The sequence below is a fragment of the Scyliorhinus canicula genome, chromosome 5 (assembly GCF_902713615.1).
Source record: "Scyliorhinus canicula chromosome 5, sScyCan1.1, whole genome shotgun sequence".
Lineage (NCBI taxonomy): Eukaryota > Metazoa > Chordata > Chondrichthyes > Carcharhiniformes > Scyliorhinidae > Scyliorhinus > Scyliorhinus canicula.
Window position 1 is genome coordinate 124,620,604 of NC_052150.1, and position 20,376 is coordinate 124,640,979.

General features: G+C 44.7%; 1 protein-coding gene across 1 annotated transcript in view; it reads right to left on the bottom strand.

The window, feature by feature from the left end:
* Positions 1–20,376, bottom strand: part of gabbr2 (gamma-aminobutyric acid (GABA) B receptor, 2) — a 1,146,382-nt gene that overhangs the window by 826,770 nt on the left and 299,236 nt on the right. Inside the window, exon 2 of the mRNA XM_038797583.1 lies at positions 12,393–12,530. Within this exon, the coding sequence (XP_038653511.1) occupies positions 12,393–12,530 (138 nt within the window). The remainder of the gene's footprint in view (positions 1–12,392; positions 12,531–20,376) is intronic.

A 20,376-nucleotide genomic window follows, 5' to 3' on the forward strand; every position in this document is an offset into this window, starting at 1 on the left:
TTCATTGGACGGGGTATTGAGTACAAGAGTCGGCAGGTCATGTTACAGTTGTATAGGACTTTGGTTCGGCCACATTTGGAATACTGCGTGCAGTTCTGGTCGCCACATTACCAGAAGGATGTGGATGCTTTAGAGAGGGTGCAGAGGAGGTTCACCAGGAGGTTGCCTGGTATGGAGGGTGCTAGCTATGAAGAAAGGTTGAGTAGATTAGGATTGTTTTCGTTGGAGAGACGGAGGTTGAGGGGGGACCTGATTGAGGTGTACAAAATGATGAGAGGTATGGACAGGGTGGATAGCAACAAGCTTTTTCCAAGAGTGGGGGTGTCAATTACAAGGGGTCATGATTTCAAGGTGAGAGGGGGAAAGTTTAAGGGAGATGTGCATGGAAAGTTTTTTACGCAGAGGGTGGTGGGTGCCTGGAACGCTTTGCCAGCGGAGGTGGTAGAGGTGGCCACGATAGCATCATTTAAGATGCATCTGGACAGATATATGAACGGGCAGGGAACAAAGAGAAGTAGATCCTTGGAAAACAGGCAACAGGTTTAGATAAAGGATCTGGATCGGCGCAGGCTGGGAGGACCGAAGGACCTGTTCCTGTGCTGTAACTTTCTTTGTTACATCAAGATCCTTGACCAAAACAGAAATTAACTATGTGCAGATAGAGAAGGAAGTTCTCGGCATCGTTTTCAGGCTCAAGTATTTTTACCAATACCTATATGTACAGAAATGTACTTAACTAATGGATCATTGACCACTGACAATGATACTTGGGCTATATACCAGTATTCCCTCTCTAGCAACGGGCAGGATGCAGAGATGGTCATTGCTGTTGTCAGCAAATACATACATGATAAAATATTGCCAATCAAATCTTCTTGGGAATGCTGATGGACTTTCATGATTACTTTTATCTAACAATGAATATATGTTATAGCCCTGCATATTATAACATCCAGCTGGGAGTGATTGTTCCCTAGCACTGATTGGCTAGTGAGTTAATCAGCACTAGTATAACAGATCAGCTGCTGTAGCAGTTGGCAGAAAGGAGCGAGGACCCTGAGATGTGTAACCAGGTCCTCTATAAATACTACTGATATGCTGAATAAACATCTTTCTTGTGAACTCTTTGGACTCCCCTTGTTGTTTACTTCAGAATAGTTCGAGTGGTAATGTTTTCTATATCAAAGAAGTCGATAACACTCCTGTGACTGCAGGACAAGTTAAGAAGTACACCAGAAATAATCCACTGCTGTTGGAATTTGTGGACATGGTGCTCTGTGGCAAGGCTGCAGGAGCATAGCCAGAGTTGAAGCCAGATGTTAACCAAAGACTCAAACTATCCATACAGGCTGATTGTCTCCTCTGGGGAATGAGGGTCATGATTCTGCCATTTCTAATGGAACGTATCCTAAGCCAATTTCATGAAGGTTATTGTGGGATAGTAAGGATGAAGGAGATAGCCAGAAACTATTTTTGGTGGCCAGGGCTCGATAACAAAGTAAAGGTGTTCAGCTTGTGTAAAGGTTTGAAACCTGCTGCCACTAGTGCCTTTGCATCCATGGGAATGGCTAGAAGTGCCCTGACAAAGAGTTGATAAATATTATGCTGGACCATGCGAAGGACAAATGATTTTCATTGTGGTAGACGTGCACTCAAAATGGACTGAAGTCGCTGTTATGAATACTACGTCCTTGGACAGAACAACAAAAAGACTAATGAGATTTTTGCAAGATTTTGTGACCCTGAACAACCTGTTAGCGGCAATGGGCCATGGTTCATTTCACAAGAATTCACAAAGAATCTAACAGGATGCAACATATCCAATCCACTCCTGATCAAATTGCCACAAATGGGCTGGCAGAAAGGTCTGTTCAGATAATGAAGCAGTCATTCAAGGTAACTCTGAGCAAGGATCATTGTCCAAATGATTAAGCCAATTCCTGATGACAGACAGAAATACAACACACTCGACAACCCAAAGGTCTCCAACACTCAGATAAAATGCCAGTTATGCAGTTTTGACTTGCTGCAGCCGCTTAAGACAAGAGAAATTGTTGAGCAGAATCAACAAAGTCAGATTTTGCGACTTGAGATTAGGACTAAATGCTATATTTTTCAGAAAGGTTAGGACAGTGTTCTTCAAAGTCGGGGCACGACCCACAGGTGGGTCGCGGGCAGGTGTCGAGAGGGTAGCGGAGCCGTTGTCTGCGGCGCTCCCGAACACGCAAATCCCCGCGCAGCAGCCGACTTTTCACAACGGCGGCTGCAAGCGGCCGCGAGCATGTTTTAAAAAAAATTTGGCCGCATTGCGCATGCATGCCGATCATCGTGCGCGCATGCGAAATGCAGTCAAATTGTTTTTAACATGTTCGCGGAGTGCGCGCACAATGATCGGTGCGCATGCGCATTCCGCGAACATGTTAAAAAATTCGGCCGCATTGTGCTGTGCGCACGATAATTGGCACGCATGCGCAAATCTGGCACGCATGCGCAGTGCGGCCGCTATTTTTAAAAATGGTTGCAGCTTTTTGCTTTCCAAGTTCTGCTGTGGTTTTTATTCATTTATTTTATACATTTAATTTTTATTTAAATTTATTTTATTCATTTTACTTTTTTTACAAGTGGGGGGGGGGTTAATTCATTTATTTTACTCATTTTATTTTTTTTTGCAAGTTCGGGTGGGGGGGGGGGTTATTTGATAAAATTTTACAGGAAAAAATTCAGAACTTTGGACAGATGGAGACTCCATACTTTCCGACACCGGAAGGCTTTACCTTCATCCAATAGGTTCCATTGGAGGAGCGTGTACAAGGGCCAAAGGGACCCAAAACTATTTCCTCTATTTTTGTCGGCAGCAAACAAGGTAAGGGAAAATGGTGGGTCGCGCAGGTCGGCCGGTTTGGGTCGCGAAGGTCGGCCAGCGTGGGTCGCAAAGGTCGGCCGGTGTGGGTCCCGAAGGTCGGCCGGCGTGGGTCACGAAGGTCGGCCGGCGTGGGTCACGAAGGTCGGCCGGTTGTTAAAAATGGGTCCCCGGAAAAAAAGTTTGAAGAACACTGGGTTAGGGAGTATTAGCAAGGACCTATACCACCAGTGAGAAGTGGATACCTGCCATCATCTTTGCACAGAAACGACTGGTATCCTACACCGTTCAATATCGAAACAATGTTGTGTGGAGGAGACACGTTGAGCAACTAGAACTATTTTGCCAGAGACCGAGTCAATCGAGAGTCTGCAACAAACTCTGCCAAGTGATGACCTAGACATTCCTGAGAACCTGACAATTCCAAAAACAGCTGTGGAAGACAGCAGCCCAGTTGAGGACATTTCAACAACGGGTCAACCTTTAACAGTAGTCAACTCTGGTTACGACAACTACGGACGATGTCCAAACTAAACCAAAAACACCAGCGGTAGTAGTCAACACAAAAAAGTAGACAACTGAGGTTCACCAACAATCACACAGAAATCGATATACTCTGAAATGTCTAACTTGCCTAACAAAGCTCTTGTTTGTTTGTACTTCGTGGTCTGAAACCTATCCTTTCAAAATACCATAGATCTCGATATAAACAAGCTATATTTGGATGACCAGGCATTGACCATGTCACCCAGTCAGGATGACCAGTTAGGAATTGTATCCTTGAATGTCACATTCAACCATAAGAAATGTCTTATGCACAAACCTCCAAGCACAGAAATTGTTGACTTTGACATAATTCAAATGTTCACTCAACAGAGCACAAATTGCAAAGAGGGTTAGCAAATTAAGCGAATTCAAAATTACGTCTGTCGATTCCAATTAAGTTTACTAACATTTGCTGAAACTCTTCTTACACACAAAATGTCTTCCTGATTTGTGACCATAGAGTAATGTCAAATGAGACCACAGTAGATTTGAAAGTGAGACATGGACTTAATGTGAATGTTTGGGGGACTGGGAAGCCATAGGAGGTCTGCAGAAGCAGAAATAAGTGTAGGTCTTCTGTACAGGATGGGCTGGAAGGTGTGGGGTTCCAGACAAATTGGAGTTTAGATAGAGCTCAGGAGAAATCAAGGGGAGATAAATGTAGACAAGGGTTTCTGCAGTGACGAGATGGAGAATGGGGTTCAGGAAGTTGACACCAAAGCTCAACTCCCATTCTTACCAATGAGGCAACTCTGACCCTAGAACCCGAGCTCCTCAATTTCAAGACCAGGCGCCATTAAATGTCAATGTGTTCCCAGGTCTAAAACTGCTGAATTAGCCAAAATTCAGGCAAAGCCTACATGGGCAGAAAACTAAAACAAGAGCTCAGTGGGTCAGAGAACCTGTAAGTTATGCAACAGGAAATCTACTGGTTGCACATGATTTATGGAAGGAACAGGAGGATAGGCTAACAATATTAAGTTCTATTATACATGATGAAACATCCTCGTGAAAAAAAATTCTAGAAGGTAGTTTAATAGATAGAAGTGGCATTAACATTTATTTATTACTTCTGTGGAACTGATTATTTTAGGATTTAAAATGTTTATCATAAAAATTATTAAGTATTTATGATTTTAAAAAATCAAGTTTCTAATATTGGTGTATCATTTTGAAGGGTTCTGAAAATTCCTAGCTTAATAATATCTTATTATAGATTTTAGATTGAGTTTGAGCTTTTCATCTGTGTCAAAATGTTTAAACAGCTCCCGTCAAGTTTTGGTCATTTATATGAAATGTGCTATTTAAGCCATATTTTGAAGGTCCTAGGACTACAAGGGATTCTCTGAAACCCCGCCGGGAATACCTGGGGGGGCGGCGCAAATCCCGCCCTGCCGCCCCGACGCCGGCTGTTGTATTCTCCGGCGCCGTTTTTCGGGCTGGGGCAGGATTCCTGCCACGCCGATTGGGAGCCATTGACAGCGGCCCCCCGACAATTCTCCAGGCCCCAATGGGCCGAGCGGCCATTAGCTTGTGGCGTGGATTATGTATGGTCCCACACGGCGGGACCTGGCAGTTGTCGGCGGGGGCGGTCCTCGCGGGACAGGGGGGATCCGACCGGGGGGGGCCACAGTGGCCTGGCCCGCGATCGGGGCCCACCGATCTGCGAGCGGGCTTGTTCCGTGGGAGTACTTCTTCCTTCCGCGCCGGCCACTGTAGGGCTCTGCCATGGCCGGTGAGAGGAGAACCCCCATCGCATGCACCAAAATACGCCAGCCAGTCTCCGCATGCGCGGAACCACGCCAGCGGTTCCGCGCGTGCGTAAGATCATGCCGGCCCTTCAGCGCATGAGCAAATTCGCGCCGTCCCTTCGGCGCAGGCTGGAGTGGCGCCGACCCCTCCAGCGTCCATCTAGCCCCCGAGACAGGTGAGAATTCCTCACCTTGGGGGCCCGTTGACGCCAGAGTCGTTGGCCTCGGAAGGGAGAATCCCACTGCCGAAGTGCATTCGGGCATAGTAGGAAAAAGCCATAAATTGGTGATTGCAAATTTGGGAAATATTCGGATGTTATCACATGACCATTCATTTTGTGCCCCGACTATTTACCTTACCGAGCCTCCAATGTTCATTCTGTGCACCAATTAATAAAGATAATTCATGGCTTCGAACTAGCATTCAGTGAGCAGCGTATAGAATTGGCTATCAAATTTACGAGAAAACAAGGATGCAATGGAAATATGGAAGAGAATCAAGCAAGTAACTGCAGGAAGAGAATTTGACAACATAAGCATCTGGGTGTAACTAGCTGACCACATACAAAAGCAGCATGTCAGTATTATACTGTGGGAAGATGCAATTTACACATTCACAACTCAGAAACAATTAAATGGAATGGGTGGGCCACACATAAATCAATGATTGTGCACCACAATTAATGCCGCAAGTAATAGTTCAGATGATTAAAATGCCACCTTTATGAATAAATCCCTTATGGGTGGTGTAATTTCAACTGCGATAAACGTAAAATAATTTCCTGAAGAGAGTTCAAAAGATGGAGTGGATACAAACAGTTCCATTATGGATTTAATTTTCGCATGCAAAATAATGTTGTTCAATTTGTATGCAGATTAATAAAGTCAACTGAAGTAAGAATTCCTATTGTGTTGTAAATGCTGTTTTTTAAGTAGTGAGAGAAAGTAACTTATAATATCCACAGGTATCCAAAAGCTCCTAACATCCAATTAATTTTTGAAGTCTGGTCACTTGCATCATCAGTCTAGTGGTTCTATTGTGACACCTCATTAAAGCATTAATGCATCGTTTAAAACGTTCTCATCCGAATATAGAAAGCTCAAAGAGGGAGTGAGAAAGGCGGCAAAAAACAGCTGGATAAGAAGAGACTGGCAGCCAACATAAAAGAGAATCAAAGGATCCGCTATAGAAAAAGTAAAAGGATGGTAAAATGAGAGGTAGGACTGATTAGGGCTCAAAAAGGGGAATTATGCATAGAGACAGCGGACAGAATTTTCTCTTTTTATGACAATGTGTCATGTCAGGCGGGAAAAGCAGTGTGCAGCCCGCCTGCCGCCACTGCCGGCTTTTCCCGTTGTATATTTTGACAACAGTCAAAACGAATTCTGTCGGTAGGTCCCATGACATCTGGCAAGGTGGGCTCTGAATAAGCCCACCCCCACCAGCTTCCTCAGCCCCTGATAGCATATCAATCTGAAAATAATACATATACGAAAAGAAACACAACTACCCCACTAAATACCTCCCCCACCTCATCCCCCAGGGCACATGCCCACAACTCCAAACCTGCCCACTGAAATACTCCCTCCGCCCCCCCCCCCCCCCCCCCCCCCCCCGTCCCAGTAGTCGCCCTGACAGTGCCCAGGCTCTCCCTGCTGGGGGCTGGACCATTCATCAGGTCCCCATTTGTCAAAACCTGTTGTAAACTCTACTGACATGACGTCATGCTGGCAGGGAGGGAAATCCTTAGATTAAGGGATAATACGGCGGGGAAGCCAGTAATGATATGTAAATGTACGGTAATGGGTTCTCCTCTATTACATCACTGGCGGGAGGCAGGGACAATCTCAGTGGGAAATCGTGTAGGCGCAAAAGCCACTTGGAGTTTGATTCTCCAGCTTTCCCGTCTGCCCAAAACAATAATAATAATAATAATAATCTTTTTATTGTCACAAGTAGGCTTACATGAAGTTACTGTGAAAAGCCCCTAGTCGCCACATTCCAGCGCTTGTTCGGGTACACAGAGAGAGGATTAACATGGGGGCGGGATGGGGAAGAGTGGAAAATCCCCCCCCAGAATAAAGGTATTAGGTGACTATTTTGCATTTGTATTCAAAGGAAGAAAATGCAACGAAAGCCATGGTGGGTGTGCACGACAATTATCACTGCTGGACGGTGTACCAGTTCTCCAGCTCCATCTTGCCCCGCCCCCCCCCCCCCCCCCCCCTCTCCTCTCACCAGGTCACTTTTTGCAGTTGCGATTGGTGGTCAAAGGGCTACCCACCTGCAAGTGGCAAGTAGCAATATGGGCTAAGTAAATAGCCATCTAAAGCCACTTAATCCAGGATTAGGTCAGTTGCATGGAGGCAGTCACCCAGAAGAAAAGCAATGTTAGGAGGGTGCTGCTCGAGACAGGTTTTGAGGCCATCTCACCTGCTTGGTCACAACTGCCGACACAGCCCACCCAGAGAGGTTGTTTTTCAGATTGAAGTAAGACATAGGTGCGATTTAACAAAAAGAAAATTGTCCCCTTTTGGGCGTAAATAGCAGGGTATTTCTAGGCACCTGCAGCGCCGGAGAATGACCCTGCTATCAACCGGGACTTTGCTTTTACTTTGGGCCTCGGCAAAAAGTGCTCTGCCGAGGCCGTAGTTACCTCACTCCATGTCAGTGCAGGAAGAGATCAAGGTGCCATTTTCAAATGTCGCCCCTACCTCTTGATATCCTCAGCCACCCCACTACGGCATCCAGACTCACCCAATTTACCACTTAATGGGCCCTTGCAAACCCCCACCCCCCTCACCCCATCTCTTAAGTAGGGAATCCCTTGGTCCGATTCCTGACATGGACCTGGCACCAGGGCACCTTGGCATTGAAGCCCGGCACCCTGACAGTGCCCTGGCCAACTTGGCAGTGCTACCTGGGCATTCTGGCAGGGTGGCACAGACTAGTGCCACCTTGTCCAGAGTGCAGCCACTTAGGGGCTTTCAATGACCTGGGATACACCCACAGGTGCCATTACATCTGGTCCATATTTGTGTGGCACAGTGCTAGTGGCACCATGGCAAAGTCTCCCAGTCGCTGGCATTCGGTCTCGGGTTTAAGGATATTCAGACAGCCCGATGGCTTGTTTAAATATGTTAATATCCCAACGAGGATGAGATCCAGATCACGAGATCTCGCAAGATTTTGTTAGATCTCACAAGACGTGGCCTCTCGCAAGATTTAACGGCCTCGTCTCTTCATAGAGTCTGGCGTGACAAAGCCATTCGATCATCCCATATAGTGGAGTTTCCCAGGGGTCTGTACTTGGACCATTATTTTTCGTGATCTGTATTAATGAACTAGTCTCGATGTGCAGGGCAGAATTTCAAAATTTGCAGATGTCGCAAACCTTGGAAGGATTGTAAACTATGAAGAGGATATTGTTAAGCTTCATGAGGATATTGACAAGCTTTGAATGGGTGGTCATGTGGTAGGTGAAATTTAAGACAGTACTGTGAAGTGACATATTTTGGTAGCAACATAATGAGGAAAGGCAAAATAAAATAAATAATAGAATTGTTAAGGGGATGCAGGTGTAGAGGGATCTGGGGGTATATAAGCACAAATCATTGAAGGTAGCAGGGCAGATTGAGAAAGTGGTTAATAATCCATGTGGAATCCTGGAATTTCTAAGTAGCAGCTGCGAGTACAACAATAAGGAAATTATGACACAACTTTATAAAATAATAGATCAGTCTCAACTGGAATATTGCATCCAATTCTGGGCATCACACATTAGATAGGATACAAAGGCTCGAGAGAGAGAGAGAGAGAGAGTGCAGAAAGGATTAACGGGAAATGATTTCAAGGTTGACAGGCAGGCTCAGACATTGGTGGGACCTTAGCCCATGGTTATCCTGAATTTCAAATTACACTTACACCTGGGGGAAGCCTCTATTTTGAGATGCCCTTCCCGTTAGCTGCTTCAGCAGTGCCTACCCCTGTGGCTCTGCCGAGGCTTCAGAGTTGCCTCCCGTCTGACTACTGCTGGCAACACCAGTGGCTCACCCATCTTGGGCCACAAGGCAGCCAATCAAGAAGCACCTCCAGTAAAGTCGCCAAGCCGGTCCCGCTGTTGGGAAGTGTGGACTCGGGACCCAACATTTGGCCCAACGTCTGATTCCCGAAACCACGGTAAAATTCAGCTCTACTGCTTTGTATTTCAGTTAGCTATTTCCACATGTTGTGAAATAAATATCACACTTCACCTAATGTTCTCAAATGTTCACAGAACTGCTGATGAATGGTAATACTAAACCAAGATTCTGCATCAGGAGATCAATATCAGATGGGGTAGAGTATGTCACAGGCCAGGGCGTAAGTGAAATCTAGGTTTAGATCATTCAGGATTTATTGTTGCAAAACCCTTTAAACAAATGAAGGAGTGAGCAAACTGATTTAGTGAAATATAACCATTTCCTAATATAGATACACATACTTCAGGCAACACTGCTGATGAGAAGTATCTTTGGAATAATGTACTAGTGTTTCCAAAACATATGCTTCTTTTCTACACAGGGACTACCAATAAAAGACAGACTTGAGATTGGAAAGGGCCAAAATGAAGCAGGAGGATCAACTTTCTGCAGATGAAGGAAGGCCGAATCAATACAAAATATATCGGTGTGCAATAATCTAGTTTTGGGAGTTTGTATTAGAGTTGCACAAAAAAAATCAAAATAATCAGAGTAACATGGTTTGTAAGTGGCTCAGAATAATGTCAGTTGAGATCTTTGGTTCAAGTTTAGTATGAGATCATGGACTAGAGGCAAGATTTCCATTAAATTTGTGCTACTTCCCCAGCATAATCCTGGAATGAGATATAATTTGTCAAAAGCTGGCTTGCTGGCTCCCCATCTGCTTTCAGCACTTCCAGCATTTTTCACCTCAACTGGTTTTGGGTGCATGCTATGTCAGCCAAGATATAATTAGGTGCAAATCATGGGAATACTGATGTTCAGTGTTGACATAAATGATGGAAAGTAGGAGGAGCATTAGAAATGAAAGGTTTGGAAAACCTGCGTACACAATCAAAAGTGGTGTCCCATTCCTCGAATGACTAATTTGCTGGCAGAGCCAGTGAATCAGAGGCCAACCCGGCAGTGATACATCATCGGACTCGCCCTGTTAAGTTTTCTCATCAAAGTCCAGGACTATATGACAGAGAAAGTGGTTGCTTCACCACAGCTTTTCCCGGCCGCCATCAGCCTTTGTTGATTTCCGGGAAAATCTTGCCTACGGGTTTAAGATTAAATGGCCATTTTTCTAAAAAGAGTTTACAGACTAAACAAAGAAATCTCAGAATAGAACATACACAGCACATTATGACAGATTCCTTATTCGCAAAGGAAAACCTCAGAAAATATAGAGTCCTATACTAAGAATTTAAAAAAAGTTAGGGTCTATGAGGTTTACAGACTAAAACTACAACTACAATGGTTACTATATAATACTTTATTATAAATAGGCTTAAATCATGAATTACATTACTGTAATGTTTTGAATATTTCGGAATGTAAATGCAAGATAAACTAATTTATCTAAAAACACACAATGAACTGTAGGCCGGAAATCTTCCTAACGGATATGTCTGACCTATACATCTGCGGGATCTTTTATGTCCCACTAAAATCAATGGACTTGTGGCTGGCTCACTGCGTCTCCCACAGAGGAACCTGCAGTGGCCAAGCTGGAATATACCACCCATTAAGTGTCTCTTTTACTATCTTTGTCTCAGTATGAGAAAACCTTTCTCAACACAATGATATTCCTGGAGCATCTGTCTGAAATGTTTACTTAAGTTTATAATACCATTGCCATCTTAATGAAAAATTTATTTGTTCTGAGAATGTTTTGGGGCATAGTTCCCTGTCTGGTGATGCTTGCTTTCAGGGCCTCTGTCTGTCTCCTGGTGACTGTAAAAGTAATATGTACATTCTTTTTCTCACAGACTATTTTCTTAATTGTATTTGTTGGAGTTAAGTTTTGAACCCTTTCACAGACTGATTCAATTCCTTAACAGTACCAATCTGATTATCAAGCTATTATTGTCAGCACACAATTAGTTGTACAAAGATAAAAATATTTCTTTTATGACTCTTCAAAAAAGAATTCACTATACTTGTAGTCCCTCTCACAGCCTTTATTTCTCTTGTTAAGTTCAAAAATATCTATTCTCAGTCTTAATTGATTATCCCCCTTTCTGATATCTACACAATTTCTTTCACGATTTATCTTTCTAAATGGCAACTGTTAACCAAATTAAACTGAAGTTCCCTAAACATAAATTAACCAACTGTTTAACTTGAAATGGGTTTAAAATTCACAGGTATGATTTGAAATAAAAATGTCTTTCAGCAGTGTGAGTTGTTCATCATGTTTGACCTCCTTTTTTCTTCTAAATCCCACTGTTGTTCATTTTTAAATCAAAGATAGGTCACAACTATCTATGTTGCTTTCAATAGATGACAAAATATTACACTATAATAACCAATGTCACAGAACATACACTAACAGTCTAGTTTATTTATGTTGAAGACAGATAAAAATTCACAACCTATAATGGCTGTGAAAACTACCAGTGAAGTGTATATTTTCAAAATGTCCTTTCAACTCCAATCCAAGAGGTGGTGTTACTTTATTATGGATAGTAGTTTGAATTTGTGTTCAACTCTGGGAAACCTCTCAATAAAACTGAAAATTGGATCTTTAAGGTTCTAGTCCCAACAGTATCATTACAACCAAAAAATATGAACAGCTTCATGGCCATTGATTATCCAGGAACCGTAAACTCAACTCCAATATAATGTTACTTGTGATTAACTACATTTGCTTGCAAAAGCAACTTAAACTCATTGTAAGAATATAAAATTTAAATATTTCACAGAATTACTCAGTAACAGCCAATTATTTGTTCAGAATGGGTCACAAAAGTATCTTATATATCTGCCATCAAGGAGCACCCATTTAAAAATGGCAATACAAATACCCTGTTTACTATCCAGTGTCTTGTTCATCTATTCTGTTCTTTCATTTTTTTAAGTTTAATCACAATGTTCTGTAGCTAATTAATTTTGTCTGCCATTCAACAGGCTGAAAATTACTGTCAGTGAATGTATTATTCCGGAGGTTAAAAGTTAAAGAACAGACCCGTAAGGTGCCTTAACTTCAAAATTATGACATTTCTTACCTGAACCAGATTCCATTCTTTAAGTGATTCAGCAATGATGGATGTAATAGATGGGCACACTCCACCAAATATCATCAGATGCTTCGGTCCATATTTGATGCCATCAAAGAAGGCTTTGAGTCCTTTTGCGTTATCACACTGAAATAAATAGGAAAATACATCTCATTACAACTCTAGAATGCTGACTTAGTATTTACTGTATTAAAAACTGAGAAGAGATCAACAAGAATGTAGGCCATGATTCTCCGAAACGAAACAAAGTGCTGATGTTGGGGGTGGGGGAAATTGGTGCTTTTCCCGTTGGCCCTGGCAGCATGAATCAGAAATTATTCAATGGCAGCTGGAAATCGTTTTCAAGACGGGCAGGTTTTGCACTGGCCCTGAGAGAGGAGGGGCCGAAACACACTGACAGGTCACGCCCTCAGAGATCGGGGTATCATTTGAAAGGGTGCCCCAATCTCAGAATAACACTGCAGCCCAGCCATCCAATCACAGGAAAAGATCCCACCAAAATCACTCGCAAGGCCCAAGTCCCCAAGTAAATGACACCCTATTATGGACTCGGCAAATGCCCCTGCTTTCAGGGCTCCCCCTCAGGCTCCGCCCACCTGGCACTGTGAATTTTTGGAGGAGAAAGGTGTAAGCACCCTCTCTACATTTACTTCTACAATGCTGAGGGGGTCCTCCTGGGGATGTTGGGAGTCTGGGGGGCTTGGGTTAAGATGGAGGGGCTCAGTTTGAGATGTGCACCATGTGGCAGGTCTTCTCTCTCTAGTTTGGAAAATCATTAAACTCTCTTTCAGCATGTCAAGATGTAGTTGGAAGTCTTGCTTCTGATGTGTTGGAAATTTTTGATGCCTCTCCAGCATGTTAATATTAATAATATGTCAGATAAAGGTAAAAATCTTCCCTTTGGTGTGTTGGAAATTTTTGAAGTGTTTTTTCATATTGAATTTAATTTCCCTTTAACTTTTTCAATCCTCTGGGATTACTGAGAAGCCTAAAAGCTTTGAACTGTATTGTGCACATTCAATGTCATTGTCCCTTACCTTTTAAAAGCCTCTTGACTGACAGGTCAAGATTATTTCAAAGGAGGAAAGACTTTCACCTTCATCTGACAGATCTTTGAACTTGAAATGCTGGGAGAGACAACAAAGGGTTTCAACACATCAGAGGGAAGATTTTTAACTATTTTGGTTTGATTTGATTTATTATTGTCACATGTATTCGTATACAGTGAAATGTATTGTTTCTGCATGTGAAACCGACAATGCATACCATACACAGGGAAGGGAGGAGAAACTGTAGAATGTAATGTTACAGTCATAACTGGTGTGTAGAGAAAAGAGCAACCTAACATGAGGTAGGTCCATTCAAAAGTCTGATGGCGGTAGGGAAGAAGCTGTTCTGGAGTTGGTTGGTACATGACCTCAAACTTTTGTATCTTTTTCCTGACGGAAGAAGATGGAAGGGAGTACATCCAGGGTGCGATGGAGTGATTATGCTGGCTGCCTTTCCGAGGCAACGGGGATTGTAGACAGAGTCAATGGATGGGAGGCTGGTTTGTTGACGGATTGGGCTACATTCACAACCTTTTGTAGTTTCCTGCGGTCTTGAGCAGAGCAGGATCCATACCTTGCTGTGATACGACCAGAAAGAATTCTTTCCATGGTGCATCTGTAAAAGTTGGTGAGAGTCGTAGCTGACATGCCAAATTTATTTAATCTTCTGAATAGAGTGCTCTCAAAGATTCCAAAAATATACCCACGTACTGGTCAGCTTTAATACTTGTGAAGAGATATTGGATTCATTACGTCTTTTTCAACATTAAAATGTTTAAAAATGAAGTTTAAAAAGGTCCTAAACAATCCAGGTAATCACCTAAGCTTCTGCATATATCAGTGCATTATACCTTAGCAGATGTGAAGCAGAAGCAATGCAAGGCTTTTGATTTATTTTTTTTAAAGAGGCCATAATATAAGATAAAATTATTCAGTTTGAAAGACATGCATAATTAGGGCCAGTCAGCATGGATTTGTAAAATTAGTTACAAAGAATTAATATTTCAAACCAATTTCTCTGAGGAAATAAAAGAAATGGAGTGGGTACTGCTGAGAATGTGGGAACTTAACAAGATTGACAGTGAATTTGAGATGAAAATAAAATAACAGAGAAGTAACTAAACGAGCAGGCTTCTAGAGCAATAATGAGATGAGATTTTCCCAGTAACAAGATTAGCAGCAGTCTGGAAACATTGAGGTGCAAATGGCCATATCAGAAACATAGTTCACCAGAGATCAGTGGAGATGTACACTAATGACTTCTAAAGGCAAAGAATTTGAAAGAGGTAGACAGCAGAATCCACAGAGGGGAAGATCCAAGAGACTAAACAATAGAACTGCAAGCACTCTTTGGGAAAGGAGGCAAGTTTTCCATTCAATAGTCAGACAGACCAGTTCCATCTGTGATCCGAGCCACGGAGGCCTGTTCTTTTTATAATTTAGAACCATGACAGTTTGACAATATTCTCCTCTAAAAGAAACAGTTTCATAACTTTGCTGAACCAGGAAGAGATGTTTTTCCCAGACTTGGTCATCTAAGCAGCATTGTGTGGTAACTATTAACTGGATTTGACGTATAGAGTTACTATAAATCAATGTTTTTTGGAAAAAGGGGTTAGTTTAGGGAACATGGGTACATTTTGGGAAAAAGAGATAACTTCAGATAACATGGCCTGTTTAATTATTCACACATGTAAGTGTCATTGTATAAATTATATGTCAGAGGCTAGGAGGTGGAGTGACTCACCTCCACCTCCCAACTCCACAAAGTCTGACCACCATGGACAAGGCACAAATCAGAAGTGTAATGGAATAGGGCAGCACGGTGGCACAGTGGGTTAGCCTCACGGCGCCGAAGTCCCAGGTTCGATCCCGGCTCTGGGTCACTGTCCGTGTGGAGTTTGCACATTCTCCCCATGTTTGCATGGTTTACGTCCCCACAACCCAAAAATGTGCAGGATAGGTGGATTGGCCATGCTAAATTGCTCCTTAATTGGAAAAAATGAATTGGGTACTCTAAATTAAAACAAAAAGTGTAATGGAATACTCCCCACTTTCCTGGACGAGTGCAGCTCCAACAACACTCGAAGCCCAACACCATCCAGGACAAAGCAACCAGTTGGCTTGTCACGCCTTTTACAAACATTCACTGATGCAGTGGTTGCCATGTGTACTATCTACAAGATGCACTGCAGGAACTCACCAAAGCTCCTTAGACATCACCTTCCATACCCATGACCACTCCCATCTAGAAGGACAAGGGCAGCAGATACATGGAAACAACACCACCTGGAGGTTCTTCTCTGACTCACGCACCATCCTGACTTGCAAATACATCACCTAACTGTATGAATAACTAAATATACCATGTTATCTGAAATTCCTTCACTGTCGCTGGGTCAAAACCCTTGAACTCCCTCTCTGATAGCTCAGTGGGTGTACCTACACAACATGAACTGCAGCAGTTCAAGAAGGCAGCGCACCACCACCTGCAATTAGGGATGGGCAATAAATGTTGGCTGAGCAGCGAAGCCCACAACGTGGAAAAATGAATTAATTTTTTACACAATGACAGGACTGCTTCCTCACTGTATTCCACATTGTTTCCTCGCATAATTCCAAACAAAAATACACCAACAAGGACCAGTTTTCCAAGTTATCCTTCGGGGTTGAGATACTCACAGGTAACATCAGTGGGGGTTTAACAGTTTTGGATTTTAAAAAGATATTTAAGGCAAATGCTGTGTGACAGCATAGAGAATAATACAGCATGCAAAGGAAATTATTCCAAGGATAGAAAATATAGAGCCAATGGTTAAAATATAATTTTGAGATCAAAAGAATGTTCTTCAGATATTGGACCATTTTTCCCCCAACATTATCTGAACCTGGGAATAGTGTGTGTGCATGGGGGGAGTGAGAAAATAGCAACTTTGCAGATCATTCTGTCCTTTCTTTATAAAAGGGGCTCTACCATTGAAGTCATGACAGATAAACGGGAAAATATCTGAGGAAATTAATCCCGGTTTTAGCTAGCTGACTTCAGGAAGGACATTACGGCTAGAAAGAGAGTACATGTGTCAGGGGGTGGCACAGTGGCGAGTATTGCTGCCTCATAGCGCCAGGGATCAGAGTTCAGTTCGGCGTTGGGTTACTGTCTTTGTGGAATTTGTACTTTCACCCCGTGTCTGTGTGGGCTTCCTCCAGGTGTGGTGCTCCGGTTTCCTCCCACAGTCCAAAAAAGTGCAGGTTAGATGGATTGACCATGATAAGTTACCCCTTAGTATCACAAAGATGTGCAGGTTGAGTGGCGTTATGGAATTACGGGGATAGGGCAGGGGAATGAGCTTATGTCGGGTGCTCTTTCAAAGGGTCAGTGCAGACTCGATGGGCCAAATGGCCTCGTTCTGCTCTGTAGAGATTCTATGGGTGCGATTTAACAGCCGCATTCACCGAGCATAGATCCTTGCGCAGTGGTTAGGTCACGGGAGAGACCGAAATTGGGATCCATGACGAGCACCAGATGGTTTGCGATCTATCCGGCCCACGCCCAGTGGTGGGTTTCAGATTCCGACTGGATGTGATGAGACGCCAATCACCAATTAAGGGCGATCTCCATTTTATTAACGAGATGGACGTGCTGTCTAACCGGCACCCTAGCGAGGTGTCACACGGTGCAGTTTGGCCCACAACAACGGCAAAAGGGCACCTGGGGCATCTGCCAGGCCATTGGAGACACCTGGGTGGTCAGGGAAAGGGCAGCGTGATACCCTGGGATTCCCACTGGCAGGTAGGAACCTTGGCACTGCCACGGTGCCTGGGTGGCACGACATGCTGGCAGGGCAGCACTGCCAAAGGCCAGGGCCATAAAAGGGGAATTAGGTGGGTATGAAGGGTGAGGGGCTGAAGGGGTGGTATGAAAGGGCCTTCTAAAGGTGGGGGAGTTGAAGGCTGGTGGTCCTGAAAGGAGGAGGGTGTGAAAGGGTAGCCTGAAAAGTGGAGCTGCCGTCAGTAACCCGAAAGCTGGGTAGCCTCACTTTAGGGGGCTGTGGGGTAATGCCCTTGTGTGCGACGGTGGTGATATTGCCCATGGGTGGAATGGTATGGGAGCCCCTCAAGCTTACTTAGAGACTGGGTAACATTTTCAAAATGGCGGCCTGATCTCGGAGGAGCTGGTCTCACCAGTGAGTTCAGCTCCCCACTGCTGGAACATTTTTAAGGGTGTGATCAAACAGAATAATTTGAGGCGGGATTTGCTGAGAGTTTCTCCTCGGCTCGTCAGTGAGTTCCCCACCACTGTCTAACCACACTTTGTGGGCGGGATTCTCCGTCCTGGGACGCCCGGAATAAGTTCCCCGATGGGATGCAGAATCGGGCATGGGGGAAAATCAGTGTTGGGCGCCGATTCGAACGCAATGACGTGGTCAATGTTTACAAGTATTGAGGTTTCACCAGGCAATGAAGCATGAAAGGATATGAATGGATCTAAGCTGCAGAGGGTTTTATGCACTGTCAATCACAGTCCACTACTTGAAAGCTGTGAATGGCTTGCAGATAATGCATCTGTGGGAACCAGACAGAGGCACCACTGCTCTCCTTTGAGGAATGAACATGTGGATCTGCAAGGTAAGTATTATTGTAGTGATCTGTACATCTGCACATACAACAGGGACTACAGACAGATGTAACAGCCACATCATCACTAGAGGGCAGCATCAGAGATGGGTATTAAAGGTCCAGCCCAAGGGAGGATCTGCCTCTTTCAGAAGCACAGGGCTAGTGAGCAGCAGCAGACAGAGACAGCTCAGCATAGGTAGTTTACCTTAGCTTCACTGGTGATACTTCTTGACTGTATTACATTTAGTTAAGCTCTGGAAACAGAACGAACACTCTGAATAAAGTATTTGTGTTAACTGGAAGTCTACAATCTTTATTCAGACTTAGAGAATAACATAATTATAACTATAATGCTTCCCACTCCCCGTGTCTGGACTGCTCTCTAGCTTCCAGACTGGGGTCCTTTTTCTGCAAGGTGCGGGGAGGGGGAGGGGGAGGAAGAGAGAATGAGAATCAGTTGGCCGCTGTGGGGTGCCCGCTTTTTACAGAGATCCCTGTGGGAGGTGACCCTGAGATGGTTCCTCTATTACAGGGGTCCCTGTGGAGTTCAAATGGTTACAGGGGTTTTGAGGGGTGGGTCACCCCAGTGCCTGGGGGTGGGTGGGGCATCCAAGTAATCCGGAGATGCGTGGCTACTGTGCGGTTGGGGTGGGGGGGGGGGGGGGGGGGAGTAGGGCAGACTTGCGGTGTGGTTTGGAAGGAGTGACCAGCTGCGGGAACTCACTATCAAGCTGCCCGTTCAAGATGGCGGGCCGATAGCGGGATTTGCTGGGAATCCCTCGTATTCCACGCCATGCATAAATTTGTATGCCGTGGAACACCGAATTGCATCCCACTTTACGACAGCAAGGGGATTGTAAAACAGGTGCAATTCAGTTCTGGTGGGAGGACATAGTCTCACAAATATGGAATCCTCCCACCTTTTCGGGCGCTGGGTATATTCTCACAGGGCTACCAGCACTTAGAAATATTTTCATTGATAAGGATTTCAACTCACTGTCCAATCCAGCTCCTCAGCGATCAGGGAACCCTTTTGAAAGGGTGCCCCGATCCCCAAGTGAGATTGAGAGTCCCCCACACCTCCCACCCATGGGCAATATCACCCCCCAACATATACACACCCCCGAAGTGAGGACACCCAGCTATGGAGTCGCTGAGATCATCCCTCCCTTCTAGGACCCTCACACTTCACCGCCCAACCTTCACACTCCCAGCCCCACCCATCATACACCCTTATCTCTCCTTTCATGGGCATGATGCTCCTCGGGCCCTGACCCCAGGCCATGCCACCCTGGCACCTGAGAACCACCATGTTGGCACCATGGCAGTGTTCCTCCCTGCCTGGAAGTTCTAACCAGACACTTTTCAGTGCCAGGAAAACAGTGCCGAGGCACCAGCCTGGAAGTGCTATGGTGCCCGCGTGCCAAGGGGAGGTGAGGGGGCCACCCTTCCCTATCTCTGACCATCCAGGGGCCTGCAATAGCTTGGGAGATCCCTTGGGTACTGTTCAAACTGATCCACATTTGTGTGGTCTAGTACTGAATGGTGCCCAGTTGGGGGTTTCCCTGGGGAGGCCAGCAGATGCCTGGAGCCCAATAGATCCTGAGTCAGCATGCCTTAGTGGATTTTAAACCTATTTAGATGTGCGAGGTTTGGCCCGGCCCATTATGGGTTGAATCCTGATCATGACACCCCTCGAGACCTGGGTAGATCTTGTGAGGTGTACTGACTGTTGAGAAGCCCGAGCAGGCATCTCCCTGCATCTACCAGCCACACTCCCATTCAGGTGCAACATGGCTGGAAATCGCACCTTCTGTGTGGGCTAGACCGGTGAGAAACTCCCCAAGTCCCACAAAATTGACTAAGTGTGGGTAAATATCAGCGTGGATCTCATCGACAAAGCTGGTAGGGAACAACCAGCCAAAGCCGCCTGAAATTACACTTATTGGACACGATCTAATGGCTGCACTGTGCCCGACTTGGGGCATGACTCGGCCGGTAAATCTCATGAGAGGCCTCTTGCGAGATTTGCCCAGGTCGTCACTCCTTGCAAGATCTAAAGGGACCACAAGAGATGTCGAGATCCAGATCCTGCCCATTGTACATGGCAAATTTGCATATCAAAGTGGTCAGCTCGTCACACTTTAATATGCACTCGCTGGATCTACCCAAGACATCGAGATCTAATCCCTTTGACTAGGAGACTCTAGCCGAGTGCCATTTAACATTGGTTTCCACAAAGGGGAACAGGTAGAATGGCACTCGCCAGGGTATCCCACAAAACCGTGGGCCCCTGGGTGGCTGGG